General features: G+C 43.1%; 2 protein-coding genes across 6 annotated transcripts in view; one reads left to right on the forward strand and one right to left on the reverse strand.

The window, feature by feature from the left end:
• Window positions 1-13,802, reverse strand: part of kcna4 (potassium voltage-gated channel, shaker-related subfamily, member 4) — a 51,393-nt gene extending 37,591 nt beyond the window's left edge. For 2 of the 3 annotated variants that reach the window (XM_056374758.1, XM_056374765.1), the window contains exons 1-2: window positions 12,655-13,802; window positions 8,463-12,352 (exon numbers count right to left, since the gene is read on the reverse strand). In XM_056374758.1, the coding sequence (XP_056230733.1) occupies window positions 9,626-11,740 (2,115 nt within the window). In that variant the 5' untranslated portion in view covers window positions 11,741-12,352; window positions 12,655-13,802 and the 3' untranslated portion in view covers window positions 8,463-9,625. Of the gene's footprint in view, window positions 1-8,462 lie in introns of all 3 variants that reach the window. The other variant, XM_056374775.1, reaches the window with a different exon arrangement.
• nr1h3 (nuclear receptor subfamily 1, group H, member 3) overlaps window positions 1-18,452 on the forward strand; it is a 126,311-nt gene that overhangs the window by 78,249 nt on the left and 29,610 nt on the right. For 2 of the 3 annotated variants that reach the window (XM_056374805.1, XM_056374790.1), the window contains exon 2: window positions 6,447-6,534. The gene's annotated coding sequence lies outside the window, so the exon portion shown is untranslated. The remainder of the gene's footprint in view (window positions 1-6,446; window positions 6,535-18,452) is intronic. The other variant, XM_056374799.1, reaches the window with a different exon arrangement.

The raw sequence follows: 18,452 nt of genomic DNA on the forward strand, positions 1-18,452 counted from the left end.
GCTCACCTCAGCTAACGTTAGCCACTTAGCATGGCGCTAACTGTGACATTCTTCTTGCCGGTTGTTGTGACACATTCAGGATCGTTACTGCTTTTTCCCGATGTCGTTAACAACCCTGGAGTGAAAACCATTTTCTGAAATATATATATTTAACTGATTAAATGAATTAATATCATAAAAGACTAGTCAACGAATGGCTTGAACTAACGACTAGGAAAATCTCTGGTCGGGTGCAGCCCTACTTTTTCTTTTTACATACTCTTAACACCTCACAGTGACAAAGTGTTATCCACAAACATGATCTGCTTTTCTCCGAGCTGTGAATCACCTGCAGTGACCAACGTCACAGTCAAGGAAGCTCATCCTAATCCTCTTTTTTTAAACCTTTTTTTATTCTTTTTATCCAAGACTGGGTTAAATGATAAAATTCATGTTAATTTGTGGCAGCTGATTCACTGATAGTATTCCTGCTCTCCATCCAGATTGCATTTTACAATAGATAACTCATGCATGTCTATCGACTTTACCCTCCAGTGATTTTGCAGACACGTACTGATGTGTGTGTGTGTGTGTGTGTGTGTGTGGTGTGTGTGTGTGTATCTTGATTCCCGCAGCTGATGATCAGCATCTGCGGCCCCTCAAAAGTTTACAGGACCAGCAGGAAGCTCGTCCGTCGCTCACCAGCTCGTCTTCCCGGGGAGCGGGAGAGAGAAAACTTTTTTATGGTTGAGCAGCTGCTCCATTTAATCAAATCTCAAGCTTGTTCATAAAAAGCTGCAGCGCTGTGGGATTTTAGGAAGCACACTGAAAAATGATGGGTGGGGAAAAAAAAAAAAAAAAAACCTCGACGTGATATGACAAATCTTTGAAATGCTTACCTTTCCCAATGCCATAACAAATCTGTAATCCTCTGTTGCCCCAGATTGTCTGTGTGTGACAGCAAACTTAATCAACGTTTTGACCACACACACCTCTGCGAGGTAAACCCACAGAACAAGATACCTTATCATATTCTGGATATTAATTTGTAATCGATGTTATATTTCCCGTCGTTTTGGAATCTATGAAACCAAATCAGCATTTTTTTTCCTTTAAGACATTTAACATGAACTGTTTTCTGTTTTTGTTTTGTTTTGTTTTTTTAGCATAAACAAAGAGAAACCCAACACGGAGACACGCGTGTAATTAGCAATACAATCTACACGTCTAGAATGGAGTAACATAATAAAGCCGGGGCAGCAGACAGATTGATGCAGCCAATTAGAAAGAAGGAGGGAAACAGTGGCGGGTGCAAAGACTCAGGTTGCTCTCCGTCAATAGGGGGACATTATGTAACTGCTACATGGAAACCACGAGCTGGTTTAAGCTTACACCAGAGCTGTAATCCCAAGTGTGCTTTATTAAACACTGTGTTTACATGGAAAACTGGAGGTGACAAACGGTCTTTGTCAAGTACAAGATGGCCCCGGGCAATTAACGATGTTGAGGTGGATCAGTTAATTGGTCAACAAAAGGGCAAGTTGTCTGATTATCTGTCTATAACCATAAAGGTGCCTTTTTCTTTTTCTTTTTTTTTAAACAATCCAACCTTGATCTCAGACGCTGGTAAACATTAGCACGTTCGTTATCTTATTTGAGCTAATTAAGGTAATATTAGCTCCATGAGTCTGTGACGTTTTAATGAGTCGTTTTAAAGTGAGAATCTTTTTAAAAGAGGTTTTACACAGTTGATTATTACAGACAGATCCCAGGAAAAGACTCTGTATCCTCTCCAGGAGATGATCCACACAGAAGACTGATGAAATAAATAAATAAACCGCATTGTTCTCGTGTTGCTATGTAGAGCCAGTTAATCCTGGCGTTATAAATATGATGAGGAAAATGTCTTAAACCGGCTTCAGGGTGAAAACGAACCAAAGTGTTACGTCATTTCAGGTAACGTTCCCCGAGTGTAGAGTTCCTAATGTTTGCTAAACGCCACGCGCTAATGATGTAATGCAGTTAGTTGATGATGTAATGCAGTTAGTTGATGATGTAATGCAGTTAGTTAATGATGTGCTCTTTAGCCTTGGAAGTAATGGGTAGTTTTGTGTTGCTTTTTGAAGTTCTGATGAAAGAAATCCCAAAAGCAAACAATAGAAAAGAGTTATTTTATTATATTCTACAATATTCTACTGTTATAAATGTGTTGAATTTTCAATAAGGTTAAGTGGCTATTGTGTTAATAAGTTACGCCAGTTTAAAGATTAATTATATATGTGCAAAATATAAGAATTAAAAATTACAAAATTATGAAGTTTGCCAAAATGTACTTCATCTTTTCACTTTAGTTTTTGTTGTAATTGACTTTTTAGGTTATTAACTATTTATTTATTTTCAAAATGATGTCATGGCAGCCATTTCACACTGCAGTAAGACAAACAAATATAAGTTCATCTTGAATATATTATAGAAACTTCTGCTGTTAACAAAAGACAAAGTATTTTGGTGTGAAAACTTTTAATAGTTAAGTTTTCTAAGCTGTTATTGGACGATCTTTGTTTAGGGGCGGGGTTTAGTGACAGGACCTGGTGATGTTATTTCTCACCTGGTTGACAGCCTGTTATCTTGACCTCACTCCTCTGTGTGTCTCTCAGCTCAGCAATAACCCGGGTCAACTCCACTCATCTCGAGTCAGAGCTGATGGATCCGCCCCGTCCTCTTTGAACCGCCGTTAATGATTTTTACAAGAAGGTAGCTCGGGTCGGCTCATTTTTTAAAAACGGGACAACAATTATCATAAATACTCGCAGGATGACAACAGCCAGGATCGTCTGCTGTGTGTGTTGGCAGCGCGGCGAGCTGACAGGCCTTTATCAGGCCTGATTAATGCATTGGCAGGACATTCCAGCCTCATGAAATTCCACTCTGTTTTTTCTTTTTTTTTTTTTGGTTGTTTTCTTTTCGTGTTGCCTCGGTTACTTCCACGGAAAAGATTTCTATCATCCAGGCATGACGGCTCATCTATGAATTCATTATTTACAGTAATTACTTAAAACAATCCCTTTCAAGATTCTTTTTCTCACACAAGCAGCTGTTATTATCATTATTATTGTTATATTATTATTATTATTATGTTGTTGTTCCAGTCTGTGTAGTTATGCTTGATTAATGATTTTCCCACATAATCGTTACAGTTGGATCACCGGAGAAACTGTTTAACATTTAACCATGTATTTGTTTTTACACAATACAAAGGTTAAACTTTCTATATGAATGATTGGAGCTACACTCGGGACTGAGTCTGAGCACCTACACATTGATTTACACCTTTAATAACACTAGTAAACACTGAGCAAATACACACGACAGGAGTTACAGCCATCGTGCAATCCCTTAGAAAAAACATGGAAAACAGCAGAATTAGTGAAGAGCTGTTAAATTTCCTGTGAATTGATTAAACAATTCAAGTAATTATTCAGCAGCTCTCCCTGATAGCAGCAGTAGTGGGTCTGTTAGGACACTTAGTGGTGGTCGGTGTCACATTAGAGGTTCCCTGCAGAGATGTCTGACCACTGTGGAGCAATGTTTTCATGCTTGGGTCCTTGTTTTGCTTCTCTCCGCCACACACACACACACACAGACACACACACACACACACACACACACACATGCCGGTGACTTAATACTCAGTCGTGCCAACGGTTTCACACTATTCCAGCGCTCGGCACGTGGTGGTCGTGGTGATGTGGCAAGAATAGTAGCAGCAAAAGGAAGAGGGCTGCAAGCCGGCGAACGTGGACGTAAACAACTCACAGTTCAAAACAAGATCAGTAAACACAACTAGTGCAGTCATTACGTGCCCTGCTGTACACCTGTGGCTTCAGGTACAAAGGAGGGCATAGCTCCACCCACCTCCAGCTGGAGCAGAGATCTAATCCGCCACCTGTTGGTGTGCAAACGCTTAAAGATTTACGTTTACATTCAAGGTCTAATGTGAAAAAGCTGAGTCTTCCCACAATGCACCATTATTACCATTAACAACCTGCTACTAAATCCCACCATCAATGCCCACCTTAATACTCTTCATCACTTCCGACACCATATTCATAACCAGTGTCGGTCGCTGCTGCATGTGTTATGGTCTAGCAGTAAATACGCTGTGCTCTCCAGTTGCTTTCAAGACGTTTTCAGCCTTTAATGTGCTAAAAAAAGAGAGACTGTCTTAAAACTTGGGCAGGAGGATCAACAGTGAAATAAACCGGTTTATCTAACAGTTGAATCATTAAGTTTCCTGTTTTATTAACTACACCAATCTTAAACTAACACAAAAATATCTAATATATCTAATTAAATAAGCTTGTCTTCCTTCAAGAATGTTGTAATGTTCAGTTTTCTTTTGTAGAAGTTGGTGCTGATTCAAACTTAACTGTAATTCTTCAGGTTGTAGTTTGTGCTGCTCTTTGATTTTATTGTGTTACACTGAAAATAATAGAAACAACTCTCCTAATAACACAACGCACTACGACAAGGCCACAAACTGCAGACGTCGAAATGAAAACAAAGTTAGTTAAAGTGAGTCTGAACTAAAACTGAACATATAATCTTCATGGAGGAAGGATTTATTGCAGGTTTTTGTAATAGCCTGCATTAGTTTTAAGGCGTACAGCAGTTGATGTTATGTCAAAGTCGTTAAAGTTTATTGTAAGGTCGTCCTTAACTCCTCTGTTTGTGCTTCATGCAGGTCAGTCTTTATGTTAGCTTTATTATGCCCAGTGCATGCTGGGAATAGGGCTCCAGCCCCCCCCCCCACCCGTGACCCTGAACAGTTAGGAGTGGATGTGAAAAGATGGATGGGTGTCTCAGGCTGCAGCTCGCAGTCATTTTCTGAGCAGCTAAATGAGCCATTTGTCAGCAGGGTCAGCTGTGACTTTGACCTACGGTCGTCAGCACAGTTCTGCTGCTGTTATGCAGAGCAGGTTGTTTCAATCTGGAAGAGTCAACTGAGACATCAAGTGTACAGTGTGCACTGTGAGGAGCCTAAGTCAATAACACATGAGTAAGAAGCAGATAGCCACAGTCTGGTGTTGTCTGATCGTTCTGTACAGGTACATACACCTCTGTAAGACTCAACACGATGTAGTGAAATATGCTCTTTTCTAAATTAATTCAACTTTTATTAATATGTTGGTATTTTAGGGAATGTGTTTCCATGATACATTCCTCAAAACGTATGTTTGAACATTGTCAAACAAGCGTAAATTACAAACTAATGAGAGGCCCTTAATCAAAGCAGTTAAAGGGATAGTTCGGGTTATTTGACGTGGGGCTCTGTGAGCTAGTCATGAAGAGTCGATGTGTCACCTGCAGTAGATTGTGTTTTAGACAAACGCCCACAGAAACAATCCGATATCTGTTCAAATGTACGTTTCATGTAGAATATTTCCAGCGGTTTATCTTCCCATCAAAACAAAGTGAAGCTCAGCTCTCTCTGATTCACTCAGCTGACCTGCGGCTGCGGCGTAATACAGTGGAGTAGGTGCGCTTGTGCGTAGGAATACAGTAGTTCAGCAGTTGAGAGAAATGTAGTGCCAAAGGAAAGTGCTGTTTTGACAAAGAGATAAAAGCTGGAAATATTCTACATGAAGCTTCATTTAAACAGATATCGGATTGTGTCTAAAACATGTTGTTCCTGGTGGCCCCGCCCACAGCAACACGTGTTCCTGGACGCCTCTCTTACCTGGCAGCGCACTGATCTGAATCTGCTGCAGGTAACACACTGACTACACACACACACACACACACACACACACACACATATTCTCTCAATGCATTTTGTCCAGACCTAGAAACCAGCTGTAAATCTAACCTGAAATACAACACGAACTGATTATATTTTGGTGGCCAAAGGTCAAAGGTCACGGTGACCTCAGAAAAAACAGCTTTTAGCCATTGCTCAAGACTTCACAGCAATTATGACCAAATTTCACACAAATGTTTAGTATTTTCTGTGACTCTGGATAAACGGGGATCTAAGCTGGGACTAGTCTGAGTGGCGGAGGGATACGACCGCGAGGAGGTCATTCTAGTTTTCTACGTGACTCTGTGTTAATTACTCTGTAACAGCATTAAGATAAATGCAGGAGCCACCTTCAGGTGCTTACATTTTCACTTTTTAATTGTGCTTTAGAGTTGCATTATATCACCAACCAAATTTGTAATTAATTAAAGTACAACAAAGTAATTGCCACTGGGCATTTGCCCACGTTTGGTAATCCGGCTTTGGCTCTAATAAAAATAAAACCACTAGAGTTCATTCTACAAGAAAATCTGAATCACTGCAGTTTACTATTGTTTTACACTGAGCACTGGAATGGATCGTTGTGACAAACATTTATCAACGAGCATTAATCCATAAGATCTGAATATTGAAATATCATGTGAAACTGTTTATTTTTTCTGACCAGAAGAAGAAGAAGAAGAAGAAGTCGTCCTGTATCACTGGACTGGAACGGAGCAGAGCAACAAACACAGCGGAGAAGCTAAAACCTGCAGGTCAGTGACTCAAACTATTCACTGATGGATCAAACAGGTGAGTAACTTTCTGCTCATTTCTACTTCCTGTTGTTACACAACCAGGTCAGACACCATCTACCGCACGCACTCACTTTCTTTCCACGTCTCCTCTACGTCCTTTGACAAGCATGGGATACCTTTTGAGGAATAACCATAAATAACTCTCACTTTGTCACGTGGCCCGGCCATATGGTCTAAATCTGCACTACAAAGACTCCGGCGTGCACGTGACAACAGGTCGCCGTGAACGGTGAGAAGTATTCAGCTGTGTTCTGTGGCTCAGGATGATACGGGCTGTTTTCACAGTCGGCTCAGCAGCTACAGGCCTAAGAATATGCCTGACCCACACACTTTGCTTAAAAAAATGTTTTGGATTCCGCCTCTTGCCATAAGCCATATTATGTAAGTGCTAAAGTGTGAGGTATCAAGAGGAGATGGCGCCGTGCCAGGACAGCGCCGTGTGTGTGTGTGTGTGTGTGTGTGTGTGTGTGTGGGGGGGGGGTTGTGGGTGCAGGTGTTGAAAGTATCTTGTATGAATAGTTCCTCTGAGGATACAAACACACAGAGCAATAAATTATTATATGCTGATGCAGTGATTATGTGCTGGGGGAAGTGAGCATGGATTTACTGTATTAATGCAAATGTCTGTAGATTGTGACAAAAGTTGGAAACTTTTAAATGGAGCTGTGATGCTGTTACTAACGCTCAAAACTCCACAACAATTTGAATGTTTCCTCAACTTTTTCCAAAAGTTTTTAAGCCCAAAAACTCTCATGACAGCAGCTTTATATAGAGATGTTTAACACACATCTAACAAATGTTCTTATTTCTTACTGTATTGTTTATTTATTTAGAATATAAACCTGTTGTATCTTAGACCCCATCTGCACATCTGGACACCTTGACCTTAAATACCCATCCAGAGATAAAAATACTCTGCTTTTAATAATAATTTGCATTTAGTTCGGGTTTTCGCTCAAAAAAAGTTCAGTTTATCTGTTTGAATTTCTTTAAATTACAACTAATCCTCCCTCATTGAGTCTATAAATATAAAATATGCAACTTCAGGCCTCAAGAAGCCTCCTGCTGTACTTTACTGTAAAGTATTCTCACTGTTTGTGCACCTGAGGATTCAAACTCGTGTAAGTCGTACACCGCAGCTCAGGTGTCTTTATGTTGTGATGCCTACACGTCTTTAACTGAGGTTTAAGGTGAGCACAGAGAAACTGTCTCCAGCACAGTGAAGCTCAAACATCCAGTTCAAGTAACACAAAAGCAAGAACTAAAGTTTTGCCATATCTGGAGAAACAACATGTAAAGATTAATGCAACTGTGAATGATAAAAAGTAATGATTTAGTCCATGTGCCTGTCACAATGTCCTCATGCTACACTGGCTTTGGAAGGTGAGACAGCAGAGACGAAAACAAGGCAGCTCTGGACTAAAATCACTTCTCTCTTGCTGTAAATACACCGTCCAACAAAACTGGCAAAGCACATTTCCAGAGTTGAATAAAATAGCTGCTGTTCTCAAGCTGCTTTTGTAAACTCTCCACACAGTCTATTAATGAGCCGCAGAATCCAGAAACCTTTGTCATAAACTCTCAGCAGGCTGACTTGATGTCACGGCAGATGACATCATCACAGCCATTGTGAATGAGAGGGCGTTTTTTAATGTCGATGGATATGCAGCATAACCATCACCTGACCACATGTATTTAATGCGCTCTTACGCACGCGTAATCGTGCGTCATTGTTTGGTCAAGGGGAACAACTGAGGGATGAGGATGAAGGTTATAGGTGAAGTATTATAAAGACACAGAACAGTGCGTGCTGCATGTGTTAACCATCTTTCAGATATTCTTTTGTTTTCATCATCACCGTCACACGCGAGCTGCAGGCCACGTACCTTGGAAGACATCCACACCCCGGAGATCCTCTGAGCTCGGAGATAATCATAGTCCTCTTGAGAAAAAAAAAATTTTGTGCACGAAGTCCAGCGGACAGGAGAGGAAGTTGCTCGCACACTCCCCCTCCGAGGAGTTTCCACAACAGAGTCATTTTTGCTATAGCTTTCCATCTGCGTCCGTGTAAAGGGATATTGTCATTTTTGAGGTGGTTTTAAATGAAACTGGGGAAACTGTTTGTCGCCAAGGCTCCGAGCCCTGTCCTGTTACAAAAACCTGGCGGGGCAAGTCTTTCCTCCAGCCATTTTTTTATTTTTATTTTTTTTAAATCTGGTGATTCATGTGCTTAGCTCTCATGGTGGGTCTACGACACAAGGCCTGTTGTGGAAAAGCATACTCGTGTAGATGTCATAAAACTAATTCTAGCCCTGGTTTATTTGATGCTAAATGCTTTAATGAGCGTTTTGTTAATATTAAGTGTTGGAACAATAACAAAACTCTTTCTCTTTTTTTTTCCTGTATTGGACTCCAATTGTCAGTGGCAGCGAATGAGAGGGGTTATAAATATCCTTACTTTGCTCTCTGGGTGAAAGTTGCTCAAACATTCTTCAGCTAAGTGGTCAGAGGATTACTAAATTATTGCCACTTGCATGGCCTACAGTTTTTGTCTCTGAAATAAAAATCTGCCCAAACCCAGCGCAAATTCTACATTAGTGCAAACAAATTTTTTTTTTTTAACTTTATTGCATAACAGCAAAAAAAATAACAAAAACCGATCATCTCCTATCTGTTCTGTTATTGACAGATGAAACTCATAAAGTGCGAATGCATAGGCTGTCTTCTCTTCAATTTGGATTTGATGTCAGATTCGGAAGCCCGCGCAGGTCGAAGAACTCATTAATAAACCCATAATTGTTCCTAAAGAAGAGGATTTGGGATAAACTACTCTGAGATGGAGAGAATGAACATTTGCCAATTGGTGACTTGTGTGTGTGTGTGTGTTTCTGTGTGTCTCTCTGTGTGTGTGAGTGTGTGTTGGGAGGGGGGGGCTCTGAGACGTGCGTAAAACGTGTGTCATGGGGACCACCTGCTGTTGGGCGTACAGTGTCTTAATAGGGAATATTCTTCTTCAAACAGAAAGAAAAAAGGGAAACTCTACTTGTAATCACACGTCAGTCTGAATGGATTTTGAGTTAGTACTGTTTTTTCTGCTTATGTCTGTGCCGTTTCCTTTACTGGGGCTTTTGTCCAGACCGCAGAGCGACTCAGTGACCCCCTCCTCCATCTCCATATACTCCGCTTTGTCACCCAGCGAGGACCCAGAGGGCGAGCCTTTGAATTTCCTTAGAAAGTCCGGGAAGTAAGGGCAGCCCGGGGGCATGCTCTCCACCACCGGCGGCTGGTCCTCGTTGTCGGTCTCCCTGTGGTAGAAGTAGTTGAAGTTGGACACTATGACCGGCACCGGGAGCGCGATGGTTAACACGCCGGCGATCGCGCACAGGGAGCCCACGATCTTCCCGCCGACAGTGATGGGCTTCATGTCGCCGTAGCCCACCGTGGTCATGGTCACCACGGCCCACCAGAACGCGTCGGGGATGCTCGTGAACTGAGAGGTGGGCTCGTCCGCCTCGGCGAAGTACACCGCGCTGGAGAACAGGATGACACCGATGACCAGGAAGAAGATGAGGAGGGCCAGCTCCCTCATGCTGGCGCGCAGGGTATGACCCAGGATCTGCAGCCCCTTGGAGTGTCTGGACAGCTTGAAGATGCGGAACACCCGGACCAGGCGGATTATTCTCAGGATGGCGAAGCTCATCGCCTGCTGGCCGTTGCCTTGGTGCTGCGCCAGGTCCGTGCCGAGAGTTATGAAATAAGGCAAAATGGAAACAATGTCTATTGAGTTCATAATGTTTTTAAAGAAAGCGGGTTTGCTGGGACTCGCGAAGAAGCGGACTATAATCTCAAAGGAGAACCAGATGATGCAAACCGTCTCCACGATGAAAAACGGGTCGTTGAAAGGAGTAAATCCGTGGTCAGGTTGAGAGGAGTTGTGTCGTGGCTGTAGATACTCTTTTTCATCCCTGAACTCCGGCAGCGTCTCCAGGCAGAAAATGACAATAGAAATGACAATAACCAGGACGGACACCACTGCTATCCCCCTGGCCGGGCTCGAGCTCTCCGGATACTCGAACAGGAGCCAGATTTGGCGCTTGAACTCGTCCTCCGGCAGAGGCTTTTCCTCCTCTTTCACAAAACCCTCATCCTCCCGAAACTTCAGTATCGCCTCCTCCCCGAGTTCATAAAACTTCACCTCCTCGGAGAAGATGTCAAAGGGGACGTTGACTGGTCTTTTCAACCGCCCCCCTGACTGGTAGTAGTAAAGAATGGCGTCAAAACTCGGTCGGTTCCGGTCGAAGAAGTATTCGTTCCTCAGCGGGTCGAAGTACCTGATTCGCTTGTCGGGGTCCCCCAGGAGAGTGTCCGGGAACTGAGTGAGAGTCTTGAGCTGAGTTTCAAACTTCAGCCCCGACACGTTGATGACGACTCTCTCGCAGCAGCCGCACTCGCTGTAAACGTTCTCGTATCCGGACTGAGGGCGCCGGTCGGTGATCGACACCGTCTCCTCTTCATCATCCATGTTACACAGAAAGCTCGACCTCTTGCTTCCCCGCTCCCCCTCCTCCTCCTCCTCCTCTTCCTCGGCTCCCTCGGCCTCTTCCTCCTCTATCATGATGTCCTCCTCGGATCCGAGCAGCGCCAGCTCCGAGTGGCGCAGATCCCCGCCGAGAGTCGTCCGGCTGCGTCTCCACCGTCCGACGCCGCGCTGCTTTTTCCGCTCTCTGAGAACTCTCTGCTGCTGCTCGGGCTCCTGCTGGTGCTGTGGCGGCTGCGAGGAGGTGGAGGAGGAGGAGGAGGAGGAGGGGCGCGAGGCGGTACCGCCGCTGCTGATGTTGGCGTTCGTGGAGGAGGCGGCGCGAGACTGATGCTGGCGGTTGTTAAGGAGATGAGCGCTCGAGGAGGAGGAGGAGGAGGAGGAGGAGGTGGAGGTGGAGGTGGAGGTGGAGGTGGAGGTGGACCCCCCTACGCCACCGCCGCCGCCGCCGCCTCCTCCTCCCTCCGCACCGGATCCACCTTCGGCAGCGGCCGCTGCAGCCGCCGCTCTAGACTGTGCAGCCTGGCGCTCCCTCTCGCGCTCCCTCTCCCGTGCGCGAGCTTGGGCATATCCGTAAGGCAGGTGACTATTGCACCCGCCGTCCGCGCCCACCATGGCAAACTCCATCTTAAGTCAATGAGCGGTTCGGTCCGTGAGGGCTACGGCGGCCGCCTCAGGGCGACGTGGACGCGGGCCAGAGAATAAAAGTTGCAGCTCGGAGCGCGCAGAGGAAATGAGACATGAACCGCTTCGACCAATCAGTTGTGAATATGAGAATGTCAGAAAAACAAACGAACCTCAATTAGGTCCATGTTGCGTGCAGTCCATGTGGCTACTTACATGATAGGAGATATTGATCAGCCTATCCTCCCGTGTCGGCTCAGGCCTCTTATGACATCATTACCATAACCCAAAGATGTGAGGGCCGGCGGCATCGCCTGTTACGCAGACGCTCTGTGTCAAACTTGCAGCGCCCTTTTATTTGTTCAGCATCATAAATCACCAAGTCAACAAGCGACACCAAAACAGTCTCCCCGCGGTTCCTCCGGTGCCCATCAGGTGGTTAATTTCTCCACGACCAGGGCTGGTGCCCAAATGCGTCTTTTGATCCTCCGTGGTCACTCATGGTTGCCATTTTATGTGATGAGATTAAAAAGAAGAAGAAGCTGGATCTTTGCTGTTATATTATTATGGAGCTCCGGTGGATGTGAAAGACTTTATCCTTGTGTCGCTCTGGAGCTGAGAGAGGGAGAGAGAGAGAGAGAGAGAGAAGAGGAAACAGCAGAAAATAAATGAATTCATATTCATGTCCGTTGTTTTGGCGACTGCACAGTCCAGGATTCTACGCATCTGTTACAATATGAGGCGCTGAAACTTAATTGGCATATTATTATTGTCATTATTGTCATTATTGTTGAGTTATTATGAAGCTATGCTGTTGGGAATGAATGCAGGGGAGACATTTATGTCTCGCACGGACATTACGCACGAATTTTCAGCTCATTAAAATCGCCTCCCTTCATTCTGACATTCATACTTACATGTGAAAAGGGGCCAAACGAAATCGCCTCAGCCCCCCTACAAACAAATCGGCTGGAGGAGAAGGAGGAGGAGGAGGAGGATGAAGAGGAGGAGGAGGTAGGGTAGGTGAGGATGCAGTTCTTCCTCCAAATTCCCCACTTGATTTTTGGGGGGTAATATCACAAATCCCTCGTCGTATCCAACCAGCGACCATAACATCCACTACATACATCCGCGGTCTGACGCACTCTGAGGAGGACACTTTTTTGGCTGCGTCTCGACGTCTTGTCTCAATTCAACAGGATCTATCGCCACTTCAGCCCCCGTTTGTGCTGCATCGCTCCCGGTGTTTCGGCAGCGATAATTATTTAAGGGAGGGAAAAAAAGAAGAAGAAGAAGAAGCAGGTGTGCGAGCAGCGAGTTGGCATCAATGACAGCTCCGCACGGTCACGGCGAAAAGATGCGAGGGGGGGTAAAAGTTTACCTTCACGCAGGCGAAGGGAAATGGCCCCATGGTTGAGTCTGAGCATCACACATCTGTCTGTCTGCCGCTGTAGCCCTACCTATATTCCTGTATCCCTCCCATTGTGTGTGTGTGATGATGGAGAGCCTCGGTGAGAAAGTCATTCATGTACTGCAGCGCGTGCAGGCGGTGCTCGGTCCTCCCCCAGTGGATGCAGCCGGTCACTGCGCGCCGTGCTGCAGTCTCTCAGCCCGAGCCTCCTCTGCCCTTCATCATCACTGCTGGGGTGGCAACCGGTGTCCTTACACCCCCACCCCCCAAAAAAAACTAATGCATTGCTCTCCATTCACTCCTGAAGCAACGTGGTGTGTTTACAATTTTCAGATAAAATCATCCCACCCACCAAAACACTGGCTGTTTTACCTTTAGAAACTATTCCTGTCAGAAATCCTTATCCTTATCCTTATTTTCAGTCATTTTAATCCCCACGTGACCAGAAATGGAAAGATTTCACCTGAGCCTGCACAGGTGTGAGTCACAAATAAGAGTTTACATCCAAAATGTGTGAATTTACTTCCTAGATATAGTTTCTCCACAATGTCTCTGCACCTAAATACAGTTTTTTTTTAACATCAATTCATGATCAATCAAGCAAAAATTACCAAAATAAAAGCTGTTTTCTTGTCTCTCAAAGATTAAGATTGTCTGTTTCCCAGTTTTATTTTACCGTAAACTTAATATCTTCTCTAACAAGATATTTGAAGCTGTCACCTTGGAAGTGGGATTGATATTTCTTTTTCTCTCTTCCGAAATTTAACAGACTAAACGATTGATTGATCAATAATGAACATAATCGTTAGCTGCAGCCTTAATTATTAAATATTTCTTTGACAACCCTGAAATAGATGTTTAGCTCTGCGCTTCAGCTGCGATACTACATCTAATTTCCCCTGTGAGTAAACAGGAAAACCAAACATCATTAATATCCATTGTTTCTGCCGTTACTTTGATATTTAATTAAGTAAAGGCAGCACTTAAAAGAGAATACCGCCCCGGTTTAGAAGTGAATTCATTTACGTAGTCCGTTATCCTTTTATCGTGTCCCACAACAGTTCAGTCGATGGAGATCGGAGAGAAAACCACTTAATTTCTGTCGACGCTGCAGATTACAGACAAGTAATCAGCTGTGACAGAACAATACCTTAGTGGGAGTTTGTTTGGACGTCCTCAGCAGTAAAAACACAAAGCAACGTTTCACTTCTTAGACATGAATGACATCAAATCCACAAGTGTCCCTGACCTTCACACTGTAACCCAGGAAAATTACAGTTAGCTTATCCAGAGTCGTATTAGATATTAACTATTTGTTGTCTTGAGCAATGGCTAAAAAGTGTTTTGTGAGGTCACACTGACTTTGACCTTTGTCCTTTGAACACCAAAATCTAATCAGTTCATTATTGAGTCCAAGTGAATGTTTGTACCGAATTTGAAGGGATTCCCTTGAGGAGTTCTGAAGATGTCGCTTTCACAAGGCGAAAATTATGTTTTGTGACCTCACCGTGACCTTGGCCTTTGACCCCTGAAAATTCTAATCAGTTCATCGTTGAGGCCTAGTGAAGGTTTGGGTCAAATTTGAAGAAGTTCCGTCAAGTTGTAACTGAGTTGTCCGTGATAGTGGGACTTACAACCCGAAAACAATATGGCTGCTCAGTGTCGCCGGCACGGACAGAGAAAGATTCATTCTATAAACCAAAAGAAAGTGAAGCTTTTCTTCTGTTTCTCCCTTAAAGGTCCATTCCCCAATCGTAATCACCCACCGCCATCAAATCCCAAACCAGCGGAGTAAGATCTGCCGTCCCTCCGGAACTGATTTAGAGATCTGTTTAGCACTAGACAATCACTGAATTAAAGCTAATCATCATTTCTAATCTGTTAAAGGTTTGTTTATGTCATTAATGTGTCAGTGCAGCAGTAAAATGGTAAAATGCAGATTATTAATCATTAAATTTACATTCAGATTAATGTTTCTTTGTAAAACAAGCCAGGGTGGCGTCACAGAAATGTTCCGTTGTTTTACTGTTAACGTCAATAATTTCCTTGTAGATTGAAACAGTAAGTGATTTAACAAAATTAGGGTTGTACAACCATTAATTATGGGCCACATGCAGAAAAAAGAAAAGGACTCTTCACTAACTCAACCTTTTTTTGTTTTCCTCTCATCTTCGTTCCACCTTCCTGTTTTTCCTCTGTCGTATATTGTAAAGAAATGTCAAAGCTGTTGCAGATTTCAACCAAACCTTGTTAAAAAGTGGTGGGAAATAATAGCTTAAAATATTCCTAAATCTATACACGAGGATATAAAAAAAAACGACCCTCTCCTCCTCCATCAGGTCCCTGATAAAAAAAAAAAACAAAAACAACAATGCACAATGTGCCCTCAGTAAATGTCACCCAGAAATGACAAAAATATAATGAGCACAGTGTAACTACAGCAGTTTCAGACACTCCCCTCTTTAATTTGAATCATATAATTTAAAACATCAGTACGCTACTTCATACAGTGTATAATTAAAGGTCATCCTCTCGCTGGAGAAAACAGAGCGACACTGTTCTCTCCATGTTCTTTACATTTCACATGAGAGAAACCTGATTTTATTTATTTATTTATTTATTGACAGCAGGAGAAAGTGGAGTGGCCACTTTGGAGACTGTAACACAACAAATTACTGTGCTCAGGTATTAATGAGTCAAACAACACATTACTACCGAAAAAGCAATTAAGAATGCATTATTTCTTTTGAGTAATGAGTATTGAAAACATCAAGACAAGCCAGTGTAATGACTATCGTGGTGATTTTTCTTTAATGTAGCCACATTAGCTGCTATTTATATACAGGTATAGTGTGGAAATGATGATGCTTAACAAAAGGAAGATGGTTACTGGCCGTTTATATTTTACCCAACAAACAATTTGAGGATTAGTGACCAGTTTATTGCAACCGACAAAAACTAGAATCACCTCTTTGCAGTTGTATCCCTCCGCCACTCAGACTAGTTTCAGGTCACATCCCTGTTTATCCAGAGTCAGAGAAAATATGAACATTATGTGTGAAATTGAAGTCTTGAGTAATAGCTGAAAAGTGAACTTGACCTTTGACCTTTAGCCACCAAATTCTACTCAGTTAGTCCTTGAGTCCAGGTGAATGTTTTTAACAAATCTGAAGAAAGTCCCTCAAGGCGTGACGGAGATGTCCAGTTCACACGGCCAAAACAGTGTTTTGTGAGGTCACTGTGACCTTGACCTTTGACCTTTTGACCCCCAAAATCTAATCAGTCCACCCTTGAGTCCTAGTGAACATTTGTGCCAAATTTGAAGAAGTTCCCTCGAGGCGTTTCTGAGATATCGTGTCCACGAGAATGAGACGGACGGACAACCCAAAAACAATATGGCCTCCAGCTCTGACTGTCGCCGGCGCGGAGTAATAATAATACGTCAGCGATCTCTTATAAAGACTTCTGGGCACCTGGCGAGGTGACTGTCGAGTCACCGTTATTGATCAACCACCATATTGCCACCACAGATTTATTTGGGTCGTTTGGACAGTAAAGGTCTCGTTCATTGAGCCTTTGAAACCTCCTAGATTTAATTTGATTGTGCAGATAATTGGCTCTCCTGCAGGTAACGCTACACGATAACAACCATCAGTAGCTGGAGCTCGTTCAGTCCTGTCCGTTTGATTCAAAAAAACTCTAATTAGGACAAGAACGAGCCTGTTATTCCAGACCAGAAAACGGATACATTATTCCTCTAAGGAATCCTAATCGTTCCCTGAGGGGTTTCTTTAAATCTCTAGTTGTAAAACTCCTGTAGGGATATTTTTGGTTGCTTGTGCAGCCTCCTTCTGAAATGTTTTAATACAGTCACTGTGCTTCTTTTTCATGAGAGGAAATCTGAAACAAAATGAAAAATCCAATGCAGAGGCTTACACTTGTGAAATAATCAGTTCTGCTGACAGAGCAAATATCACTCACTGATTCCACATACAGCTCGTCCTCACAGTCTCTCTCTGTGTTTCAGATATTTACCTCAGACATTTTTTTTCAACATGTTGGAAATCCTCCACCCACCACACACAGATCATGCACACTCACCCCTTGCACTTCATTGAGTATCCACCTCACTCAGCACCAGGGGGAGTTGCGAGGTCAGTAATAATAAGAGGTGATGGAGTGAGGATGGAGGGCACCTTATTAAACACAAGTGTGGATGCACTTTGAACTGATGCCAGGGCTGCAACACGGCCACGTCTGTTGAGAGCATCCTTCTGCATCTTATCTAAACATACACAGAGAAGAAATCCAGCTTAACAAATCAGTTTATTTAAAAGAAAAACAAACATTTAGAGGTGAAGTAAGCCAGAACGTGCATTTATCTACAAGTCACCCAGTTGTTCACCGTCACAGCAAAGTAAAGGGAAATGACAAACCCTGCATTCAAAGGTAATTATAAATATTGTTGTTTAAGGAGAAAAGAAACTAATGTTCTCTGTAAAATTTAATAAAAAAGCATCATTTCAAACTATCGGAGGAAGTCTGAAACATTTTAGACTAAGAGTCAATGATGCAATGATAACCTTGTGACCTTGTCAGTATGATGGAAAATCAGGTTTTGCATCAGTGGAGGGCAGGAAGGTTTCCTTTAGCCAGGCACATTTGTCTCTGTGAGACTGAGAATCCCTGAGAACGAAGTGCCTAATACTGCATGAAAAAGTCATTCAGCTAAACTGCAGTAAATGGTAATATGGTTAAAAGCAGTATCAGTATCTGTAATGAATATTTGTCCTGTAACGACAAATATCATGATTCAGTAAATATGTTTAATAATCTGATTTAAAGAGCGATTTATCACCCACCAAATTCAGTGCAGGTGTACTCCAGGACCCAGTGGCGTCACTGTTGGGTGAGCGTACAGGTGCAACAAAGCAAAGGTGTGGTCAGAGATGAAACAGAACGATCCAACGATTTTTAAACATCAAACGCCTCGTGGTTGTCTGCCTCCGCCACTCAGACTAGTGCCAGTTTTTAACCATTTGGTTTGCTGTGTGAAGTCTTGAGTAATGGCTAAAAAGTTTTTTCGAGGTCACTGTGGCCTTGACCTTTGACCCATGATCCCCAAAGTCTAATCAGTTTGTCCTCGAGTCCAAGTGAATGTTTGAAAGGATTTCCTTGAGCAGTTCTCAAGATATCGCGTTCACGAGGCCAAAATCATGTTTTATGAGGTCACCGTGACTTTGACCTTTGACCTTTAAAATTAAGTCACGAAATTCTAATCAGTTTTTCCTTGAGTTCAGGTGA

The sequence above is a fragment of the Seriola aureovittata genome, chromosome 1 (assembly GCF_021018895.1).
Source record: "Seriola aureovittata isolate HTS-2021-v1 ecotype China chromosome 1, ASM2101889v1, whole genome shotgun sequence".
Classification (NCBI taxonomy): Eukaryota; Metazoa; Chordata; class Actinopteri; order Carangiformes; family Carangidae; genus Seriola; species Seriola aureovittata.